The 26,324-nt window shown below is 33.9% G+C and overlaps 1 protein-coding gene across 1 annotated transcript in view; it reads left to right on the top strand.

Annotated features, from left to right (window-relative positions):
* The window catches only part of LOC133200994 (laminin subunit gamma-3-like), a 159,231-nt gene that overhangs the window by 67,932 nt on the left and 64,975 nt on the right, over positions 1-26,324 (top strand). Inside the window, exon 5 of the mRNA XM_061336800.1 lies at positions 7,386-7,477. Coding sequence (XP_061192784.1) covers positions 7,386-7,477 — 92 coding nt within the window. The remainder of the gene's footprint in view (positions 1-7,385; positions 7,478-26,324) is intronic.

Below are 26,324 nucleotides of genomic sequence, written 5' to 3'. Positions count from 1 at the left end.
GACTTCATTTAGGGAAACTCCCTCAAATTTAGCCGATGAGTCGAACACGCCCCTAATCTGATCTGGTTTTTTGGGATGATAAACGCCAAATAGGGGCAGAAACCAACATTCATCTCCATCAGACAACTTTGGGGCAACTTCTGCATGATGATTGTCCAGAATCTTAGCCATGAATGTGAGAAAGTGTCCTTTTTTCACAGGGTTCTTCTTAAGACTTACATCAAGAAGTTTAGCACGCTGAACGGCTTGCTGTTTGTTGTTCGGTAACCGCTGTCGATTCTCCCGAAAGGGCAGTGGGGCCACCCAACTTCCTGAAGGGTCTCTGATAAATTCACTATCCATCTGTTGCAAGAACATTTTATCCTCTATTGACATGCCTTGTTCATCGTCGTCCTTCGTCCTGATAAATAGCTGCGACTCATCAGACAAAGACTGACCTATAAGTTCTCGTACCTCAAACTTGTTGCTGCATGGCTTCATGGTTGAAGGCTGACCAGTTGGTAGAAGGTAAGTTTTCTTAACACTTAGATCACGTGAGGCATGTTGCATGTTGAGACAAGTTTCTCCAATGACAACCCAGCCAAGTTTGAGTTGTTGTGCATAAGGAGCTTTCGGTGGACCAAAGATCTGATGTAGAACATGATGGGCCTCTATCAAATCGCGTCCTATCAGCAAAAAAATGTGACATTCTTCATCAAGTGGTTGAAGGTGCCCAGCAATTTCTGTGAGATGTTCATGATGGAGTGTGACTTCAGGTGTTGGTATTTCATCTCGATTGTTTGGTATATGGTCGCACTCAATCAAGGTTGGTAGTTCAAAGTCTACATTGCCTTCTATTGATCTAACAATGAACCCCTTTCCTCTTCTTCCAGAAGTTACAACTTTGCCAGAACAGGTTGATATGGTGCAGTTCTGTGGTTTATCCTTCACACAAAACAACTCAAAGAATTCTGGGGAGGCTAATGAGCGGTTGCTCTGATCATCAATTACTGCGTACATCTTCACCGACTTGTGTGGATTGTCAAGATGAAACACATGAACGGGCAAGATCTTGGCACACGACTTTCCACTGTAAGGTTCTCTGCATATCTCGGTGCAGCTTGAGTTGACCTCTGACACAGTGTTGGACCTCATGTTACCCCTCGACTCCCCGCCGTTCTCCTTTAATGATGAATTAGGAGTGCATTTGGTTTCCTCCCCGCCATTCGCTTGATGAGTTGCCTTAGAATCCATAGAAACCACTTTGTCATTTCTGGTGAGGTGCAGAGCGGTTGTATGATGCTTGCTTCCACATTCCTTGCATGAGATAACAGCATTGCATTCGCGACTTTTGTGAGTGTTAGAAGCACAACATCTGAAGCATATGTTGTTTTCTTTCAAGAGTCTCTTCCTTTCCTCTACCGACTTGGACCGGAATCCTCTACAGTCGTCTAGAGTATGTTTGGTTTTGTGGATGATACAACGTTCAAGTGGAGCAGTTACGTCGACACCTGTCTTGTTCACATTGACTTTGTTTCTTGCATAACTTAATAGTTTTGGAGCAGCAAATTTGTTGGTGCTGTTTGTGTCTGGCTCATAGTTGAATCCTGGGTCATTTTTTACCTTGCTTATATCCTTTATGAATTCTACGAAGACTTGAAATGGAGGAAATATAGCACTGTGTTCCTTCTTATATTTCACAGCTCTATTAGTCCATTTTTCTTGTAAATTGTATGGTAGTTTGGATATAATTGTCTTTATCCCTGATGACGAATCAAGATATGCTAGCATAGCACTGTATTTGGGGTCTTCTTTTAAGAACTGCATTTCCATGAGAATGTCTGAAAGATCATAGAGCTTCTGATAATCCTTATTACCGAGCTTTGGAAAGTTTTGAAGTTTTGCCCTTATCGATGCTTCAATATGCTCTGGCGCACCATAGCGTTCATCTAACCTTTCCCACAGCCTCTGTAGTCCTCTAGGAATGTTGGTTATGTTCGATGTCCTGATACTGATAGCATGCTTCTTTGATTCAGGCCCCAAATACTTGATAAGGAGATCCATCTGCTCTGAGTCCATCACTTGAAGTTCATTTGTGACACACCAAAAGCTGTGTTTCCATGCACTATAGGATTCAGGCCTATCGTTAAAAGTTGTTAGTCGAGAGAACAGTAGATCCTTTCTTAGTAAGAAACGAGTGACATCGGTCACATGTGTCTCTTGCTGTGTCATGTAAGGTGATTGAAGGCACGAGGTAGGCCTGTATGATTGTGCATACGGATTCAGTGTAGAAGGAATGTGGTCCAACGTAGGTCCTGAAGGGAAATGTCCAAGTGTAGGTTGACCAGAATAAATATTTTGGCTGGTACTTGAGTAGTGTTTCAGTTTTTGGTAGTTGAGGCCATCCGGTGAAACTGGTCGACTGGAGACCTGTGAGATATGGTTGATTGTTGATTCAAATGCCTGACACTCTGCTTCTGCCTCTGCTGCTTCCCTTTTGAGATTTATCATTTCTAGTTCTGCTTCAAGTTCCATTTGTTGTTTGCGTAATGTCATTTCTTTAGCTGCATACAACATCCTGGCTTTCGCTTTACCTACTTCAGCCCTCTTCTTAACAAGAATGTCTGAAGTTAAAACACTGGATGAAGAATGTACACTTAGATGCTCACTTTCTGTGTTCTCCTCTTCATATCCTCGATAATCTAGAAAATCATCCCCCTTTTCACTGTTGCTGGATGTAGATTTCTTTTCAGTGTTTCTTGTGTCTGTAACAGAATCTGGTATTGACATAGTTTTGGCGTGCTGAATGTCCAAAGTTGAATCTGGAACAGATGACGACTTGACCTGCTCAGTGTCCACAGTAGAATCTGGAATGGACAATGACTTAACCTGCTGAGAGTCCATAGAGGAGTCTGGAATGAACGCTGTTTTGGCTTGTTGAGTGGAGTCTGGACTTCTTGTCCCGGTCTGTACTGCTGTAGTAGACATGGTCTTTTTACTATTCTGCCACAATAAAAAGTCTCTCAGTTTCTTTAGAAAGTTTTATTTGACAGGTAGTTAACCCTCACTTGCATGTGCAAGTGCGCATGTGAACGTGCGTCTGGTAAAAAGCTACAATAAAACAAAACCAAAGTAAGTAATGACAGGTACTGCTTTCCATAGAAAAATTTCTCAAAACTGGATTCACATAATGTGAACAAATTACACAGACAAGTAATATCTCTAGTAAATCATAAACTAACTATACTCTGATCAACTGTATCAAATTCCATGTATAAAATATATTTTTAAGAGAAATACAGACTTAATTACTATCGACTATAAATAATGACAAGAATAGCACGCCATACTTTAAGCACATGGCACAAACATTATCTAAAATTATGCAGAATTGTAACAATTAGCAAAGCTGACATTGGAGATATAGGTGAGCGATAACATAATCTGAAGAATAAACAATGTGTTAAAACTTAAACTACTTACACCGTGGATTATGAACATTCAACCGGGAGTAAAAACTCGCCGTGACAGTATGGCGGCACAAACACCGAAAATTAACTTGTACTTAAACACATTCAATAAAAATTCGTATTGCACTCAGTCTAACTGACGTAATAGTACAACATAAATTCTAAAGACATGAAAATATTAAAAAATAGACAGAACAGGTAGTACCTATTAATTATCGATTATTAATCGATTACATTTTTCAGTAATCGTGCCCATCCCTGATAGGTACAAGTAAAGATGTTTTTGTATCAACTTATTTAATTGATATTATTTACAGCTATAGAGGTTTTGATTCAATATGTTTTGGACAAATCCAGACATCTAAGATCTTCGAATTTCGATGACACCCGAATTTTTTCGCTATGAGGATGTGGCCACTCATGAGTCTGCGGACTCCTTGAAAAAAAACCTTGCGTTCCAAATAATTTTGCTGTGTCCAGTACACAGGTTCTTACGTTGATGAGAACCCTGTCAGACATACGCACCACTTATCATAATTGCAAATACAAAATATCTGAATGAATATTGAAAAAAATATTTTGCGATTGTAATTTTTGCAGATTTGTCCTATCCGCAAAATTCCGCAAAAATTGGACAACGGCAGAAAATACCCGTTATACGGTATATAGTGAAAACGCATTAATTGTTTAAAAATCTTGTTCTCTGCTCCTGGGTATTAAATAACTACTTAAGTACATAGTTATGATGACCAAGAGTGCCTCTTCCAAAATTGTGAATTTCATGGCCCCAGGGTCAGTGGTTCTGGTGTTGAACGGGGCTCTATTGATTATATAGTGAAAATACATCAATTCTTTGAAAATCTTCTCTGCTACTGTGTATTAAATGAACTAACTAAGAACATAGTTATGATGAGCATGGCTGCCTTTTCAACAATTGTGAATTTCATAGCCCCTGGGTCAGGGGTTCTGGTGATAGGGCGGGGCTCTTGATTATATAGTAAAATTGCATTAATTCTTTGAAAATCTTATTCTCTGCTCCTGGTTATTAAATAAACTAACTTAGTGCATAGTTATGATGAGCATGGTTGCCTCCTCAGAAATTGTGAATTTCATGGCCCCTGGGTCAGGGGTTCTGGTGTTAGGGCTGGGCTCTGTTGATTATATGGTGAAAATGCATTAATTTTCTGAAAATCTTCTTCTCTGCTCCTGGATATTAAATTAACTAAGTACATAGTTATGATGGGCAAGAGTGCCTCTTCCAAAATTATGAATTTCATGGCCCCAGGGTCAGTGGTTCTGGTATTGAACAGGGCTCTATTGATTATATAGTAAAATTGCATAAATTCTTTGAAAATCTTCTTCTCTGCTTCTGGGTATTAAATAAACTAACTTAGTGCATAGTTATGATGAGCATGGCTGCCTCCTCAGAAATTGTGAATTTCAGGGCCCCTGGGTCACGGTTTCTGGTGGTAGAGCGGGGCTCTATTGATTATATAGTGAAAATGCATAAACCCTTCCAAAAATCTTCTTCTCTGCTCCTGGGTATTTTTCAAATGGAAGAGCATGGTTATGATATGGAAGAATGCCTCTTCCAAAATCCTGAAATTCATGGCCCTTTGGGTCAGGGGTTCTGGTGAAGGGGGGGGGGCTCTATTGATTATATAGTGAAAATGCATAATTTCTTTCAAAATATTTTTTTCTACTACTGGTTATAAAGCAAAGAAACAAGTGTATAGTTATGATAAGCAAGGGTGTTTCTTCCAGAATTGTGAGTTCATGGCCAATGAGTCAGATGTTCTGGTGTAAGGATGGGGCTTTATTTATTTAATAATATAGTGAAAATGCTTTTCTTTGAAAATCTTCTATGCTTCAGGGCATATTCGAGGCAAACAGAGTAAAAGTTTTAATATGCAAGGGTATTTTTACCAGAATTTTGAACACCTGGACCATTTAGTCAAGTCCTGGCCAGGGCTCTATTAACTTGTATTCTGCTGAGCAAAGTTATTCCCCTTTGCCATTCACCTTTGATAATTAATCACAGTAAATAATGTACTTGAAAGGTTAATTGAATAAGAGAATTATGCAAGAATATTTATTGTATAATACAAAAAGTACTTTCCTAGTTTTAATGATCAGGTAGACTTGGAAATAATAGATGAATAAAAATGAAACAAAATAACTTATCTTTTTAAATGTTCTTCAAAGGCCAAGAGAGGCCAATGTGAGAAGTAATAATATGGGGTTAAAAAATAGACGTTTTGTTAATAGCCTGCATGGTAATAGTGAGAAATGGGGGACAGATAGATACTAGACCAATTATTTTGTTCATGCTAATCATACTATTTTACGTGCTTTTGGGCAACAAAGCTTCAATTATCAGTTTATGGATCCTCTAAATTGTTGTATTGTACTCAGGTGACCGTTAAGGCCCTTCTTTGGGCCTCTTGTTAAACATTGCTAATACATTCTTAATATATTTTATGTAGGCATTATTTACAATATTAAATTCGATGACCGCCATTTTCATATTTCTTGTCGAGGGATAAGCTAAAGCATGCAAACAACTATTTCATGAAATAGGGAGCAATTGAAATTAATCATATTTTCATGCTATAATTTGGCCTGTAATATTGTTGTAAAAATAAATTTAATTAAGAGTACATTTGCAATTTAACAGTCATCATGAATTTCACAGCTTCGTATGTTCAATGATGTTTAGCACTAATAACCCTATTACTGCGCGTGCTGTTAATCATACCCCGCAGGGGTTGTACACAGTGTATATCCCTTTATCTGTCAGAAAATTAAAATTCTAACAGAAGCCAATCTTTGAATAATTCAGTGTACCTACTGGGTAGGAGGAAGATAAGTGCATTTTATTATGAAATATATTTATGATTAGCGGTATATTTGATAAATAAATTTGGAAATTACTGGCAACAATTTATTTCACGCATTTTACATTTAAAAAATATCATAAGACAGTGAAAAAATATTTAGGTAGACTATTTCAATTCATTGTTACAAATAAATGGTAAAAAAAAGATGACGATTATTTTCGCAATTGCAATTGTTAAAATTTCTCCGTATTTTAAATTTTGATAGGGTTGTAGTTTTATTTTTAGTGAACGAGTGTGACTTCCAAATTCACAAGATGGAGACTGATAGCATGTTGTAAAATATACTTTGATGAAACATTATTTACGAGATTATTAGATAATTTTTTTTGGTACATTGATGGATATTTAATAGAACTAATTTGCAAGAAATCAATGGAATATACGTTTAAGATTCTTAATTGTGAATTATTTTTTCTTGGTAAAATAATTTAAAAATTTATGAAAATTGTTCAGATTTGTTTTAAAATTGATGTAAATTTTACGGATTTTGGGTCATTTTTTGTAAACTTGAGTCTTAGAAAGGTTGATTCTTTAAATAGGGTGACCCCAACGGTTCTGAGAAAAAAAAGTATCAACCTATCTTCTATAAATTATGGTAATAGGTCACTGTGACCTACTTTTTGAATTTCCTGTCTATATCTGAATATTTTAGATAATAAGAGGCTTAAAATCATCACAATTTGTCAAGTGCTGCATTTTTGGCTCACACTTTGTGTTAATTAAAAAAGTATGTCATGGTGAACTACTTTTGGAATTTAATATTTAGGATACAAAGAAGCTTAATTAAAATAGAAGGGTTGTACAATTTATCACAAGAACGATTCTAGGCCCTTGGGCCTCTTGTTTTATGTGAGTACAGAAATGAAATGTAACTTTCAGAGTTAGATGATGTTTTCATACTTTAAATACCTATAACTTGTTTGTATCAGTTACACTTGTATCTGATTTAGTTGATATCACAATGTTGGTTATTATGAGAGTTCTGCTGCGTTATTTTGTATTATATTTCTATTGATGTCCATTTATTCTAAAATAGGGAGCCTGGGTGTATTCATTGTTCCTTATGTCCAGCTGGTACATTTGGGAATGACTCTATAGGTCTGGTGGAATGTCCAGCCTGTCATCCAGGTAACATTGTGAATGTGAAAAGAGCTAGGGGCTCCAATGGCAAAAATCGGCTCCATCTCAATATTTCAATATATGATCTACCTAGCCCTAATAATATGATCCATCTAGCTAACCCTAATAAAAATATACTTAAAATATTTGACCAACTTAGCCAGAACCCTGGAATCTACTCCTTCCCAATTCCAAGCCCTCTAATCCGCTATTTTCTAATCCACTCCACATAAATCGTGGAGCGGAGCGGATGAGAAACCCCTGACTTGGATAGATGGTTTATGTGGATTAGAGCAAATCAGAAATTCCAGGAATAGAGAAGATTTTCATAAATATATTAGCAATATATAACCAATTGATTAAGGATTTTCATGTCAATTTGTAAACTACTGAAGGGTAAAGGAATATTTAATGAGATTCTTTCTGTAAGTTTTAAATGAATTACAGCACTGTATACAAACCGTTATAGTATTGCAAGTGTAACGACGAAAAGTGACCCCCATAGAATATTGACTGGGGATCATTTTTCTACGTAGAAATGTGACCCACTGGTCAATATTCTGCGTGGAAAAATGACCCACTTTTTTGTAGAAATTGTTAATTAAACTCCATGTGGGTTGTAGAAAAATGACCTCCCATAGAATAATGACCCTGTGTCTTTTTTTTTTGATACAAAAATATGGTTTTGGTTGGAATATTCTTACATTAACAATAGTATAATTAATATATCCCTAATATATTCGTTTACCTTAGATTTTAAACATATCAGATATGATAAAAAGAACTTTATCCACAATGGATAATCGACGTACCCAATACAAAGGAGTCGGGTTGTGATGGTCACTATGCTCATTCTCCGAAAAGCTATCCTAATCCATCAATCCTATTGCAGAGATTTGGCCATTTGTGAAATCCAGAGAAAAATTTAAAGAGGATCATTACAATTATACATAGAAACTATGCATTTTTTACTCATATATTAGTTTCTCTTTCTGACACCTGCTAAGTAAATAATCTATTTTTTTTTAAATGACGACTGTAGAAACTTATTTTATAAAATGTGATAAAACAAATCTAAGAACACCCGTGTTCTTGCTCTTATAGTCATTTAACATCATGATAGCCTAGTTATTTATTTTCCTTTAATGGGGAATAAAACATCTTGTATTATTGAGGTAAGGTATAGTATAACCTTTTGTTATTATAAGGTATTGGCAATATTATTCTAAAAATAACTTTCATGGTTGCCATGGTAACAAAGTGTAACCATGCAAAATCTGTTGCTAGGATTGGGTTAATGCTACTTTCTGGAGGAAAAACAATAAAATTAAAGACTGGCACATATGCATCCTTAGGACCTTGCAACACCGACAACATAAAAAAAATTGGGATAAATTGTTACTTTGCAGTGTAACCATGGAGAAATCGTACCAGTTGTTTAAAGTGATATTGTTTTGCTGCTGTAGGAATTTATTTACAGACCCTAAAACATGCTACTACACCACTTGCACGGTTGGGTTCGCTTTGTGTACGGTACGGTACGCTTCTTGCACGGAATGGTACGCTTTGTGAACGGTACGGTTCGCTTTGTGCACGGTACAGTACGCTTCTTGCACAGAACGGTTCGTTTTGTGTACGGTACGGTTCGCTTTGTGCAGGGTACGGTACGCTTCTTGCAAGGAACGGTTCGTTTTGTGAACGGTACGCTTTGGTGAACGGTATGTATATTAAGTGGGCGGAACCTGTTTGCTTTAGTTTATGATTGGCTACTTCATAAAGTCGTTTATTTCTTCATTATAATCTCTTTATTTTATATAAATGGAAGGACGGTATCGCAAGCATTTTTAATAAGTTGTTTTTAAGTTAAAGCTGTTATAAATATTTCCATTTTACAGCTGTATTTTCGTTATTACATGTAACTTGCCGTCTAATTAACTGTATCTTTTTTAATTTACTTTCTGTATGAACTACTTTCAATTTTTAAAATAAAATAATTTTAGCTGTCTATTTATTATCATTTTGTACACCATTGCCTTATGGTTCAATAACTTTGAAATAAATTGAACATATCAACAAACACTGCATAACAACGATGAAAAAATATATTATGGTTGTGTTGCCATAAAGGCCTTTCTGTAATTTTTTTTTTAAAGAATAAGCATACATATGGGTTTTTTTTTCTTTTAATTTTCCTAATTGAATACAATTATTAGTTTAACTAGAAGCTCATTGCGAGCAATGAGAGGTCTTCCGTCCGATTTTGAAAATAAAAATGTAAATTCAAGCTGAAAAAGTGAAAAAAAAAAATTTAGACACTCTGGAGATTTAACCCTGGTCATCAGCATGAAAATCCAATGTGCTAACCATTACGCCATTTCAACTCCCGCTTCAAAGTGAAAATGACGAACATATCAAGAGTTTGGATTCATCAATTCAAAAACAAATTATATATTTATTATTTTGAAAAGAGGCTCTCTTAACCTTGCAAATATTACAGAAAAATATTGAAGTTGAAAAAATCGATTTTTTTTTTAAAAATTCGCTTCCGGAAGCGACCGGAACTAACGACGACGCATGAAAAGGTCCCTACGCCAGTCTAGAAGCTGTCATGTTCTATCATCTCTAACAAAAAAAACCCCACTCGACATCATTTATAAAGTTGAAAAAGTGAATTTAAGCAAACAAATTCGGGATTAAACCCAGATCGCCTTCGTGAAAATTCAATATGGAAGCCACTACACCAGCGCAAGTTTACCAGCCATCATCGATGTTTACTTTGTATCATTGCCTGAAGTAACAAACGTCAGGGAGGTAAAAGTTTTTTTTATATAGTGCGGAATTATAGAATGAGAGCTAGCTAGTTAAATTTTGTGCAAGCAGATTCACATCGGAATTCGTTACTTGAGTTTAAACAATAACAAATAATCTATTACTGATGAACTGATGATACTGATTATTTCGTTTATTCTTTGTGTATTCAACTTTTTATTCCATGCCATTCCATATACCTGTATTTCATACAAACGTGTCCATGTAATCTTTTCTGCACTTCTGCATCAGACCTTTTTTTTCTACTATGAAAGAAGAGTCAGAATACATTACGTCACGAGTAAATCTTCGCGCCTTTTTTTTGAAATGTATGTTCTATTGAATGGTCTCCATTCTCATGTATATTACTGTATGTATGGTACAAATTACTCATTTTATTGCATTTGGAGGTCAGAGTATTTATGTTTTCAAAGACAGATTATCCATTTCATAATCTGAAAGATCCAACAATTCCTTCATATTTCATTGATCCTTACGGTAGTTTTGTTCAACAAGACGCTCGTCTGTCTCCATAAACTCCAACCTGCTAATTGGCAATCCTCGACTGACTCCGCTACACTCCATACAAACCTGGGAAGTGATTGGTGGAGAAATATGCATCAAATCGATTACATTTCTCCACCAGAAAATGTCTTGCAAATCATTTCATATTTTACTCTGCATAAAGTTCTTCAAACATTTTTTTCACTTGTCTAATTCTTCCTTGGATTATTGGTTTTGATCACAACATCATATAAGTACTCTTTGAAAGCAAAACATAGTGTTGGGCGTGCTTCAAAGTAACTCAGACTTCAAGGTATAACATTTGGAGGAATTTCAAATAAGATCACATGACTGTATCAGCAACATGGTAAAACACTATTGACGTCTGAGGTTAGTGTGCGAGGAAGGAGCCACCCGAGGAGCTCCGAGTGCCGACCTACTAGTCGGAGTTTGAGAAGACAGCCGCCATTTTGGACCCGCTTCAAATTTTAAAATGCGAATATCTAGAGTTTAGATTTATCAATTTGAAAACAAATTATATATTAAGCATTTTCAGAAGTGCCTCTATTAACACTACTACTATCGAAGAAAAATATTGAAAATCAAAAAAGTTTTAAAAAATCAACTTTTTAAATTCGCATCTGGTAACGACCGGAAGTAATGATGACGAACAAAAAGTCACGTCCCGGCTAGTATTTATCACGATCTATAATCCCTGAAAGTTTCACATTGATATCTTTTACTGTTCTTGAGATTATCCGTGGACAAAAATTCAGAAAATGGCCCGTAACTTGGCACTGGAAAGGAAGTTCCAAAAACTCTCTTGGATAAAATAACTTCAGATTACAACACATTGTTTCTGCAAATTTCATTAAAATCCATTCAGTAGTCTTCGAGAAATCGCGTGCACAAAATTAGATGGTCAGAAAAATAATAATAACTAGAAACTCATTGCGAGCAATGAGAGGTATTCCGTCCGATTATGAAAATAAAAACGAAAATTCGAGCTTAAATAGTGATTAAAGAAATTCAGACATCCTGGAGATTTACCCCTGGTCATGAGCGTGAAAATCCAACGTGCTAACCATTAACCATTCACTTTTTTGGATCACTTCCTGTCACGACCGGAAGTAACGGCAACACACAATTTTCATACGATGCAAATAAACTGATGACGGACTATCAGTCCTGAAAGTTTCAGACTTCAGTCATTTATTGTTGCCGAGCAATTGTGAGAACATATTCTAATATTGAGGACAGGAAAACACGCGACTGGAAGTGAATTTTATAAAAAATCTCTAACGTGTCTCTAGACATTTGCAGTATTTACAACATGTATTAAAACATTTCAATTCTTTTTCTATAAGCGATATTTATGAGAAAGTTAAATATCGAAATAATGTACTTTATCTCCTAAAACCGGAAGTTGACGTTTTTGTTTCTAAAGGAGTCTAACATATTTCAAAACAGCGAAAAAGATGCAATAAGGAGATGCAAGTTTTAATTTAAACAAGAAAAGTTGAATTTTTTTATTTCTTTGATCACTTCCTGTGATGACGGGAAGTGACGGATGACATTTTAACCCAAATGATTTGGCCTACTCTTCAAGGTCTATTACTCATATAAGTTTGTTGTCTTAATCTCTTGCCGTTTCTGAGATCTCGCTCAGATATTATCTCACTTTGAGGACAGAAAAACACGCGACCGGAAGTGAATTTTGCAAAGATATTTGACGTTACTCTAGACATTTGCAATCTGAATAACATATCTAAAAATCATTTCAAATACTTTACTTATAAAAGATATTTATGGGAAAGTAAAAAACTTAAATTATGTAGTTTTTCTCTTATAACCGGAAGTTGTCTTTTTTGTTTCCGGTGGGACCAACATATTTCGAAAGAGTTGCAATAATGTGATGCAAGATTTGATTTAAAAAAAAGAAAACTTGAAATTTTCGATTTCTTTGAACACTTCCGGTGACGACCGGAAGTACTGACGACGAAAACCAAGGTAATTTCGAACATCTAGATGTCATGGTCTATCATCTCTAACAAGTCTCCAGTTCATATCTTTAGCCGTTTCTTGGATCCTTCGAGGACAAAATTTCATTTTAAAATCAGGAAATTGTCCATAACTTGGCACTGGAACCGAATTTACCAAAAAACGGAATTTTATATAAAATGCATATAAAGGCCTTTTATCCCTGAAAATTTCAAAGAAATTCATTGAATAGTTTTCGAGAAATCGCGTGCACAAAATTTTGTCTAAAAAAAAAAAGAATAATAACTAGAAACTCATTGCGAGCAATGAGAGGTATTCCGTCCGATTATGAAAATAAAAACGAAAATTCGAGCTTAAATAGTGATTAAAGAAATTCAGACATCCTGGAGATTTACCCCTGGTCATGAGCGTGAAAATCCAATGTGCTAACCATTAACCATTCACCTTTTTGCATCACTTCCTGTCACGATCGGAAGTAATGGCGATACAAGATTTTCTCACGATTCAAATAAACTGATAACTGACTATCAACCCTGAAAGTTTTATACTTCAGTCCTTTATCGTTGCCGAGCAATATTGTTAGAACAAATTCTAATTTTGAGGACAGGTAAACAAGCGACCGGAAGTGAATTTTATAAAAACATTTGCAGTATCTACAATATACATCAAATTATTTCAAGTACTTTATCGATAAGCAATATTTATGAGAATGTTAAATATAAAAATAACAAAGTTTATACCCTAAAACCGGAAGTTGACGTTTTTGTTTCCGGTGGAATCAAACATATTTAAAAACAGCGAAAAAGATGCAATAAAGTAATGCAAGTTTTAATTTAAAAAAGAAAAGTAAAATTTTTTGATTTCTTTGATTACTTCCTGTATGAAGCGGAAGTGACGACTGACGCGTTTAACCCAAAAGGTTTCGCCTACTCCTCAAGGTCTATTACTCATAAAAGTTTGGTGTTTTAATCTTTTACCTGTTTTTGAAATCTCGTTCAGACAACTTCTCATTTTGAGGACAGGAAAACACGCGACCGGAAGAAAATTTCTTAAAGATATTTGACGTTACTCTAGACATTTACAGTCTGAATAACATATTTAAAATTCATTTCAAATACTTTATCTAGAAAAAAATATTGATGGGAAAGTAGAATACTCAAATTATGTAGCTTTTCTCTTATAACCGGAAGTTGTCGTTTTTATTTCCGGTGGGACCAACATCTTTCGAATCTGCGAAAAAGATGCAATAAAGTGATGTAATTTTTAATTAAAAAAGAAAAGTTGAAATTTTCGATTTCTTTGATCACTTCCTGTTACGACCGGAAGTGACGGCTGACGCTCTGAACCCAAATGGTTTTGCCTACATCTTAAGGTCTGTTGCTCATATAAGTTTGGTGTCTTAATCTCTCACCATTTCCGAGATCTTGCTCAGTCAACTTCTCATTTTGAGGACAGGAAAACACGCGACTGGAAGTGAATTTTACAAAGATATTTGACCTTACTCTAGATATTTGCAGTCTGAATAACATACTTAAAATTCATTTTAAATACTTTATCTACAAAGGATGTTAATGGGAAAGAAAAATACTCAAATTATGTAGTTTTTCTCTTATAACCGGAAGGTGATGTTTTTGTTTCAGGTGGGACCAACATATTTCGAAACTACAAAAGAGATGCAATAACGTGATGTAAGTATTGATTTAAAAAAAAGAAAGTTGAAATTTTACGATTTCTTTGATCACTTCCGTAAACGACCGGAAGTGCCGACGACGAACGAAAAGGCGATTCTGCAAATTTAGAAGTCACGTTCTTTGCTCTCCAATAAGTCTCCAGTTCATATCTTTAGCCATTCTTGAAAAAAAGGGGTGACAAAATTTCATTTTAAAATCAGGAAATTGCCCGTAACTTGGAACCAAAATGGAATTTTCCAAATTTTCCTTGTGATGAACAAAGTTCATACAATGACTAATTTTTCCTGAAAGTTTCATTGAAAACGACTGAATACTTTTCGAGAAATCGCGTGCACAAAATTTTGTCAAAAAAAAGAATAATAATAATAATAACTAGACTCTTGTTGCTATGGCAACAAAAAGGTCTTCCGTTCCTATATGATACCGTTTGCATTGATTTTTTTTTGTAGAGAAACGTGTACAGTATGTAATATTTAAGTTGTAAAGAATCTAAAATTTGTCCCTTTGGTACTTGCAGTCCATTGATTTTTACTGCAAAAATGAATGTATCTGTTGTCCTTATATAAGATATTGTATGCATGTTTTTTTTCATTAGTAGAAGTATATTTAAACTATTTTAAATTTAAAAGTTAAAATGGGGGAGGGGGTTTTATCTAGAAAACAACTTGTCAGTTCTTACAGTACTTTGATTTTCACTACAAAAATGAAAGTATCCACCGTCCTTATATATAAACATGACAAATTTAATACATGTAGTGTATGAATTGAATTTTGCATTTAGAGAAACATCTATATATAAGTCGAAGTAAAAAAGAATAGTAAATATCCTTTCAGTCCTTGCGGTACTTTGATTTTTATTGGCTAATGAAAATACAGTACAGGCAACGCGGATCCCGTATTTCCCGCGCCCCGTCGCGGTATAAACACAACGCGGGATTTGGCCAGGTGAGACAGGTTAACCGCGTTCCCTCCGCGGGAAATTCATCTTTACCTGTCCCCGCCGCGGTTAAATCATCGATCAACTAGTATCGTAAACAAACAGGAGTTATCTCCCCGAACAGGAATTTTGCGAAATTTCCTCTTAAAAAAAAAAAAAAAATTAAAAACCCGCAGTGTGTGTATACTTATGAAAGTATTTTCTTTTATCTTGCAACAGTTAGGCGAAAATAATGAACAAAAAAATGTAAAGCAAAATATATCTAATCGTTTTTTATTTTATTTATCATTATTTATTTTTGTTAAGTTATATTTCAATACTAAAGCGACATATTTTGTTTTAAATAGTATCAAGAAAATTATTTATAAGCTGTGTCATTTGAGAGTTTAACGTGACAAATTTTAATGTCGGAAATATAAGTTTTAATAAATTCTCTTTTCAAATTATATGCGAACTGCAATTTTACATACATGTGCTAAACAATAGTTAGTCCGAGTTCCGATTAACAGTTTTCAGCATTCCTATGAGGAAAAAAATACATCTATATACTGTTCATGTTTTTGCATTTTTACCAAATTTAGAACAGTATAATTCATTTAAATAATTTCACTTTACTGTATTAATATGCAAGCATTTCCCTGAAATTGTCGAATGACCGGAAAGCTGTAATATTCGATGGTGAGCGTTTGCAGTGAGTGGGCGCGTGAAAGTTTTAAAAGATATCAATAAATATAACAATTTTCCCCCTCGATATTTACTTCTTTTGTAAACAGTGGTTTGTTTTTAATTTAATTATTTCTCCAATTACAGAAGTTGGAATGTGCATGGTGATGAACTTCACAAAACAATTAAAACGCAGGGGCGGGGGGGGGGGGGTTATATTACTAAAACTTATTATTCTCAATAATATTCAAGAAAAAAAATCAAATGCCAAGTTTACTTAAATATATTCTGTTTCTTTGTGTATTAAGTATTAGTCGCGATCATTTCCTGTGTATAGGGATTAGCAGAGCAAGAGCAGGAAATGGCATACCCCGAGGGTTTCACACCTGTCGTAGAGTACATGTACATGTACCTGGGGTAAATTTCTCTGCATGTGCAAGGCGTTGTCTAGCCATACAACACACAAGTCCCTTCAATGTTTCATTATTTTTTCATTTTCAAATGAAACTACAACCATGAAAGTTACGCGAGTCAATATATACTTGCTATATATATATATATTTTTTTTACACTGAGTGTTTATTAAAAGGAAAAAGATCAATCATACTTTTAAAATAAATTGATAGAGTTTAAATGAAATAAAATAAATCAAATCAAATTATGTTTTATTACTTTTTTTAAATGCCGACGGGCTTGGTATTTATGTTTCTGTTTAATATACATGTATATGTACATGTGCATGTATTATGCAAGTAGAATGTAAAATAATAATAAAAACAACAACAACAAAAACGTACAGAATGTTACGGCAGGTGCATCGTTTTTCCTTCAGTCAGTTTATTGATTTATCGAGTCCATCGATTAAAACAAAATATTCATGATAGAATTTCAATGAAATGAATTGCTTCTGGATTTTTTTTTTCAGTTTCAATATGTCGTTTCTGTGAACAGATAATATACTGTAGCCGATTTATCAGTTTATTGTCCAGTTGTGGACTTTGACTAATTCTACGATCGAGTTTCTGAAAAACACAGAAATAGTGACAGCCACAGACACTACTTTACTAAACTAACTGCTTCCAAGATGTTTATTAGATCGCCAATATTGCTTCACGATGTAAGATTACGCAATCTGAAGGTATTACAGGTATCTCGTTGGGGTATTGGCCAGTTACACAGACACCTGAAAACTCGTAGCCTATCGCTATGACACATTTTGTCTCTGAAAATAATAATTTTTTTCTTGTGTGTTGTATGTTCAAATTATTTTAGGGCACCAAATCAGCTGATAAAAGAGGATCTTTCCGATTTGACGATGCGTGTAAATGAAAATACTGATGAGCATGATCATATTAATTTCAAGAAAATGGGAAAAACTAGTAATGAAATTATCCTGAATAGATGGGGTGTTATGATTTTATAAACAATTATAAACAATAGTAAAAAAAAAATGATATGTGGATATTACTTTAATTTACAGTCTTACATGTTTAGCACATAATATTAGCAGTTAACTGGTTAGTGGTTCAACATATTCCTAAATGTACACGTGTTTAATACTGTTAACATCTCTATCATCGTTTTGCATTCTAATAATATCCGATATATATATATACAAAGGCATATATTTTTTTTAAAAGAAACCAAAAACTGTGATCGAATCTCGCAGAAAAATAAACGCATTAGCTACATGTACATGTAACTGAGAACGCAACTGCACGGGCTAATCGTGGACCCCGCATTTTAATGCATTAGGAAACGATGGCATTAAAAAAAATCTAATGCTACTGTTATAAGGTGAATTATTTAGCAATTTCAAAATAATTTATGTTGGAATGATTGATTTTAAATAAATATATACGGTAAATGAGCTGACGATATTTCATCCAATTTTACCGCACGCACTAGCTATATTTTTTTTTAAGTTGGAGAAATAACTGATTTTGAGTGACTATTGATAAAATACATAGGAAATAAATAATTATTGTACAATTTGTTATTACTTAAGACGAAATCAAAAATTCATTTAATGGTATTCATGCTATAATGTAAGCCATGATCTTTGATAAATTAACCCCCCTTTTTTTCGTCGCGATTAAAAATCGAAACACTTTACAGGTAACAACTCTAAGCTGAGGAAAAACGGTAGCTGGCCCCGTCGCGGTGTAAACACGGTCGCAGGTAACACCGCGATCAAAACCCGCGACGGTGTAACGCGGAAAGGATTAACACACCGCCGAGGGGACGCGGTATAATACGGGATCCGCGTTGCCTGTACTGTACCTTCCATAGGTAACTTATTCTATGCATTGATTTTTATGTATAGAAAAACATGCCTGTTTATACTACACTGTAGTTTGAAAAAATTGGGTATCTAAAACAGTCCTCTCAGTACTTCAGGTACTTTGATATTTACTGCAATTAAATGTAGTCTTCATTCTTATATATGATACTGTATGTATTGATTTTTGTATGCAGAGAAACATGTAAACATAACCTTCATGTAAGTTAAAGTAAGAAATGCGCTATCAGTACTTTTAGTACTTTGATTTTTGAAAGGAAAAAGAAAGTAGCTGAAATCTATAAAACGGGTGACCTGATTTCAAAACAAATTATATATTTGGCACTTATAGACCTATCTCTATTACGCCTAAAAATATCTTGAAAATATGTTTAAAAACAAAAAAGTCGAAAATTGACCAAAGCACAAATTCACTTCCGGTTTAGACAGGAAGTTCCAGACACAAACGAAAATCATGTAGAAACAAAAAGAATATCATGATCTATCATTCCTGTAAATTTCACATCTTTACCTCAAACCCTTTCTGAGAAAAACACCGGACAAAAATGCAATTTAAAATTTGAAATACGGCCGTAACTTCGGACCGGAAGTGAATTTTTCAAAAAACGGAATTTTATATAAACTTCATATATCAACCTATTATCCAGTGAAAAATTGTGAAAATCTATCGAAACATCTCTGAGTAATCGCGCTCACAAAATTTGGGAGGAATAATAATAATAATAATAATAACTAGACTCTTGTTGCCATGGCAACAAAAAAGTCTTCCGTTCTTCTAAATCTGTAAGAATTTGCTTTTTTCTGTGTAAAAAACATACATATCATATTTACTGTGAAAGAAAAAAATAACTGGAAAAAAAGTCCTTTCAGTACTTAAGGTACTTTGATTTTCATTATCAATCTTGTATAATGCATTTGGCACCTATAAGAGATATACGTAATATATCATTAGCAATTAAAAAAAAAATTGTTTGCAATCATTTCTAAGACAAACAAACAGACGAACACCGTACTATCATAAACTTCACTGTGTGTATGTTTTGGCATAATTGTGTATGGTGTTATAAAAAAATATAATGAATTAAGTTAGTATCACATTAACCTAAAGTATCTGAGTTTTGTAAAGTTATAATATCAAGATTTGACAGCAGACCTATAAGACAGATTATTCAATTACAGTAATTCTTCAGCAATCGATTGATTGATTATACGTATGTTGTTTAACGTCCCTCTCCAGAATTTTTCACTCACATGGAGACGCCACCACTCGCCGGTGGAGACTGCAAATTTTTGTCCCATACTTTGGCACTTATCGCAATTGAGCAGAGGGGAATCTTTTTTATGCCAGCACCTTCTGCAAAAAGGGACCTCAATTTATACGATCTCATCCAAAGGACCGGTCTCCACGTCCCACAATCGAAGTTCATAATACCGAGATATTTTATTTTTTATTTTATTCTATTTTTTCACAAGTTTGTTGCATCAGATTTACTTAAGATCATACTTCAAGATCATTTCGAACTCAGGCTACGTAATTGCAGTGCATACAGCGTCAAGTGATTTTGATTGACAGGTCAACACAGGTGCACTTCGTGTGATACTTTTTAAGCTGAAAAATATACAGGATGTGACCATGACTGACTATGAAATCAGAAAACATTTAATTAAGAATGGGTGTGACCGATATAGAACTAATTTTTGCTCTATGTAAATGGATAGGAGGATCGGGATTAAGAGGGAATCTCTCTCTCTCCCCCCTCTCTCTCTCAGACGTAAATTGAACATTTCATAATGACAAATCTACCATTATAGAATATGAAATTCTGTATACATGTAAATGGTAATTATATTCACATGTTACAGATTTAAATCTAAAACGAATATATAATTCAAATGCCTAGCTGCACGAACGTCTCCAAATATTAATCAAGACGGGGGTGGGGTGGGGGTGGGGGGGGGGAGTCTTCAAAGGAATTAGATAGTTTTATGTTTTATGAATTATAAGGAAAAGTACGGACGTCAGTTGCATGTACATAATTATATATCATTGCATAAAATTGTGTTCATTCAGGTATACTTATCCCACATATCAACAGACCTGTGCAATTTTTTTTCATGTTTTTTTTTTCAAAAGAAACATATAGCGTACCATTATTTCACACAGAATCGCGTTTTCACATATTTTTTTTTAACTCTTTGAGTATTTCACAAGAATCCATGCCCAAGAATCGTCTTTTCACATCTTTTATAATTCCTTGGGTATATAGAATATAGATCATGTGTCATAAATAATTTAACTTTTTATCAAATTTACATGTAATAACAAAATCTAATCTACAGATTGATTTTCTTTCTTTTAAGTGGCAGATATCAATTTATTTATAAAGGCTTTAAAACAGTACTGTATTACAATTTTCTATCGCTCAATTCCTTTTTGAGTGTATGTAATATTTTTTTTAATATCGAAAATAAAACTCGGAAATCGGGATAATTTCGCATTCAAATCATAGAGAATAATAAATCGTCTGCATTATAGAAGGCTTATAACTATCGTATTCTGAACTTACTATACGAGATAGATAAAACTGCATGACTGTTTATCACTATAAATGTATATTCAGTGCTTATAATATATTTACTTGAATTAGGTACGTAGCATATATATTAATTTTTTTTTTAGATATATTCATGTGTAAATCAGTTGACTGTCAATATACAGACTTACACTACACTGGCAACTTTAAACTATACATGCACTGGAAGCGGTAACCAACGTACTCTTACATTTAGAAGAGTGAATATGGAACGTCTAAATATTTTGATACGGAGAGTGTATAGTGTATATGTCTCTGACGTCATCGATACTATTTCCGCCTTTATCTCGAAAGTTCTATTCTCACTTACAAGTCAGAGTTATCTTTCTTTGCCCATTGTTTACACACTAGGTAAAAAGGGAAAATGACGGTACCGAAATCTGCAAAATCTGGAATCTGATTTCAAAACAAATTATATATTTAGTATTTGTAGAATAACCTCTGTTATACATAATAAAATCTTGAAAAAATATTAAAAATCAAAAAAGTTGAAAATTGACCAAACACAAGTTCACTTCCGGTTCGGACAGGAAGTACCGGAAACACACGAAAACAACTTCGAAACAAAGAGAATGTCATGATCTAATGCTCCTGTAAATTTCACATCTTTACCTCAAACCGTTTCCGAGAAAAATTCCGGACAAAAGTCCATTTAAAAATTGGAAATTCGGCCGTAACTTCGGACCGGAAGTGAATTTTTCAAAAAACGGAATTTTATATAAACTTCATATATCAGCCTACTATCATGTGAAAAATTGTGAAAATCTATCCAACCGTCTCTGAGTAATCGCGCTCACAAAATTTGGGAGGAATAATAATAATAATAACTAGACTCTTGTTGCCATGGCAACAAAAAAGTCTTCCGTTCTTCTAAATCTGTAAGAATTTGCTTTTTTCTGTGTAAAAAACATACATATCATATTAACTGTGAAAGAAAAAAATAACTGGAAAAAAGTCCTTTCAGTACTTAAGGTACTTTGATTTTCATTATCAATCTTGTATAATACATTTGGCACCTATAAGAGATATACGTATATCATTAGCAATTAAAAAAAAAATGTTTGCAATCATTTCTAAGACAAACAAACAGACGAACGAACACCGTACTATCATAAACCTCACTGTGTGTATGTTTTGGCATAATTGTGATGGTGTTATAAAAAAATATAATGAATTAAGTTAGTATCACATTAAACGTAAAGTCACTGAGTTTTGTAAAGTTATAATATCAAGATTTGACAACATACCTATAAGACAAATTATTCAATTACAGTAATTCTTCAGCAATCGATTGATTGATTGATTGATTGATTGATTATACGTATGTTGTTTAACGTCCCTCTCCAGAATTTTTCACTCACATGGAGACGCCACCACTCGCCAGTGGAGACTGTAAATTTTTGTCCTATACTTTGGCATTTATCGCAATTGAGCAGTGGGGAATCTTTTTTATGCCAGCATCTTCTGCGACAAGGGACCTCGATTTATACGATCTCATCCAAAGGACCGGTCTCCACGTCCCACAGTCGAAGTTCATAATACCGAGATATTTTATTTTTTATTTTATTCTATTTTTTTCACAAGTTTGTTGCAGCAGATTTACTTAAAGATCATACTTCAAGATCATTTCGAACTCAGGCTACTTAATTGCAGTGCATACAGCGTCAAGTGATTTTGATTGACAGGTCAACACACGTGCACTTCGTGTGATACTTTTTAAGCTGAAAAATATACAGGATGTGACCATGACTGACTATGAAATCAGAAAACATCTAATAAAGAATGGGTGTGACCGATAAAGAACTAATTTTTGGTCTGGATCGGGATTAAGAGGGAATCTCTCCTCTCTCTCTCTCTCTCAGACATGTAAATTGAACATTTCATAATTATAAAATATGAAATTCTGTATACATGTAAATGGTAATGTTATTCACATGTTCCAGATTTAAATCTAAAACGAATATATAATTCAAATTCAAGACGGGGGGGGGGGGAGGGGGGCTTCAAAGGAATTAGATAATTTTATGAATTACAAGGAAAAGTACGGACGTCAGTTGCATGTACATGATTATATATCATTGCATAAAATTGTGTTCATTCAGATATACTTATCCCACATATCAACAGACTTGTAATATTTTTTTATCATGTTTTTTTTTTTTCAAAAGAAACATATAGCGTACCATTATTTCACACACTCTTTAACTCTTTGAGTATTTCACAAGAATCCAAGAGTCGCCTTTTCACATTTTTTATAATTCTTGGGTATATAGAGTATAGATCATGTGTCATAAATAATTTAACCTTTTATCAAATATATATGTAATAACCAAATCTAATCTATAGATTGATTTTCTTTAAGTGGCAGATATCAATTTATTTATAAAGGCTTTAAAACAGTACTGTATTACAATTTTCTATCGCTTAATTCCTTTTTTGAGTGTATGTAATATTTTTTAATATCGAAAGTAAAACTCGGAAATCGGGATAATTTCGCATTCAGATCATAGAGAATAATAAATCGTCTGCATTATAGAAGGCTTATAACTATCGTATTCTGAACTTAATATACGAAATAGATAAAACTTCATGCCTGTCCATCACTATAAATGTATATTCAGTGCTTATAATATATTTACTTGAATTAGCTACCTAGCATATATATATTAATTTTTTTTTAGATATATTCATGTGTAAATTAACTAACTGTCAATACAGACTTACACTACACTGGCAACTTCAAACTTTACATGCACTGGAAGCGGTAACCAACGTCCTCTTAAATTTTGAAGAGTGAATATAGAACGTCTAAATATTTTGATATGGAGAGTGTATATGTCTCTAACGTCATCGATACTATTTCCGCCTTTATCTCGAAAGTTCTATTCTCACTTACAAGTCATAGTTATCTTTCTTTGCCCATTGTCTACACACTAGGTAAATAGGGAAAATGAGGGTACCGAAAATCTGCAAAATGTGGAATCTGATTTCAAAACAAATTATATATTTAGTATTTGTAGAATAACCTCTGTTATACATAATAATATCTTGAAAAAATATTAAAAAACAAAAAAGTTGAAAATTGACCAAACACAAGTTCACTTCCGGTTCGAACAGGAAGTACCGGAAACACACGAAAACAACTTCGTAACAAAGAGAATGTCATGATCTAATACCCCTGTAAATTTCACATCTTTACCTCAAACCGTTTCCGAGAAAAATTCCGGACAAAAGTCCATTTAAAAATTGGAAATTCGGCCGTAACTTCGGACCGGAAGTGAATTTTTCAAAAAACGGAATTTTATATAAACTTCATATATCAGCCTACTATCATGTGAAAAATTGTGAAAATCTATCCAACCATCTCTGAGTAATCGCGCTCACAAAATTTGGGAGGAATAATAATAATAATAATAAAAAGAAACAATACAATCACTATAAGTCTTCCGTTGTGAACGGAAGACTTAATAAAAAGAAACAATAAAATCACTATAAGTCTTCCGTTGTGAACGGAAGACTTAACTAGATACTTATTGCCTAGGCAATAACAGGTCTTCCGTTTTCTTGATTCTTTTGTCAATTGGTTTGAAAAAAAAAGCTGAAACTGAAAAAAAAAATATTCTCCCAGCAGGGATCTAACTCAAAACCTTTGGTTTGTAAGGCAGGCACGCTAACCACTAGACCACGTATTCCGATGAAAATGGAGGTAGTAAATTAATTGTTTAGGAATAAATAGGAATAAAAGCACGTGTTCTTTTGTTTGTTATGGAATGTAGTGATCAGAATTGAATAGATTGAAAAACACGATTGGTGTATAATGCAAATACAGATTTTCGGTTTAAAAAATTATTTGAGTTTGTCTATATTTGGAATGCATTGAATTAATCATTCAGAGCCTCTGATGCATTAGAACTGCAGTGTCGAGACTTTGTTTACAAATATATGAAAATGTTGGATAGGGTTCGGATGTGACTGAATATCCTGAAATAATAGGTAAGATTAAAATAAGCATCTCTGTGTGGACTGAATTAAATGTACACTGTAAGTAGCATGAATCAAAATTTCAGATATGCATTTTAGGAAGAAAAAGGTGTCAATGAGAGCGTGAAAATTTATTTGCTAGGAAAAAATCGCTGTTTTCGACATTCATTCAATTAATATTAATTCTAAATAAAATTGAAATAAATTCCACATACTAGAGAAAGCAAGAATACTTGGTATTAAAATATCATATCATATCAAGCGAATCGACCGCTATTCATAACAACTGAAGAAATAACCAAGAAAAGCTTTGATTAATTTTTATGTTCATCGGCACCTAAATTTCAGATACGAAAAAAGATGTAGTGTTTGCCGTTAACATTCATAATTTCTATATACTTCAGAGATTCACCGTCAAATTTTCAGGAAACTTTTTTTTAGGTATATTCTGCAAAACCCCGAAATTTTATGTCCATCCGAGGTGTTGTATGAGTTCTAGAGAAATATTCTAGGCTGATATTAATCTGATTTTTTTTTTTGGATTTTTTTTTTGGGGGGGGGGAGGGGAAGGGGGAAAGAGGAGTAAATTAATTATTGATTCTGAACTTTTGGTCAAAGGTCAAGGTCATCAAAGTTCAAGGTCAAGGTCATTGAGAAAATCCCGGAAATAAATTTACTTTCTATGTTTTTTTTTTTACTTCATCAAGACTGAAATTACTCCAAACAAATAAAATGTTCATTCTACACCTAAATTATTCACAACTGATCATCCCCAAAAGTTTCCATGAAAAACTACTCATGTTTGAAACAACTTCCGGTTTTTCGGCCGGCACTTCCAGTGAAAATGATTTGCAAGGTTTTAGTCTATCTAACATCTGCATTAGCCAAACATTTCTGTAAAAAGAAAAAAAAATCTTGGAAAATTCACTTTTTTTTGCAACGCTTCCGGTCACGACGGAAACTGACGGCAACGTTCGATTTTCACATGAAACTGGTGACTGACTATCAGTCCTGAAAGTTTTAGACTTCAGTCGTTTACTGGTGCTGAGCAATTAGGTGAATAAAATCTCAATTTGAGGGCAGGAAAATACGCAACCGGAAGTGAATTTTACTAAGATGTTTGACGTCAATCTAGATATCTGCAGTCTCAATTACATATATAAAAATCATTTAAAGAACTCTATCCATAAGCGATATGTATGGGAAAATCCAAAAACCCTATCATGTAGTTTTTCTCTTATAACCGGTAGTTGTTGTGTTTTTTTTCGGGTGGAACCAACACATATCAAAACTGTGAAAAAGATACATTCATATGATGCAAGTCTTATTCCAAAAGAGAAATGTTGAAATTTTCGATTTCTCTGATCACTTCCTT

Source organism: Saccostrea echinata, unplaced genomic scaffold (assembly GCF_033153115.1).
Source record: "Saccostrea echinata isolate AGI-Se365-2 ecotype Australia unplaced genomic scaffold, CSIRO_AGI_Sech_v1 ptg000042l, whole genome shotgun sequence".
NCBI classification, from domain to species: domain Eukaryota; kingdom Metazoa; phylum Mollusca; class Bivalvia; order Ostreida; family Ostreidae; genus Saccostrea; species Saccostrea echinata.
The sequence above is the reverse complement of the archived record's forward strand: the minus strand, read 5'-3'. Positions and strand labels throughout refer to the sequence as shown.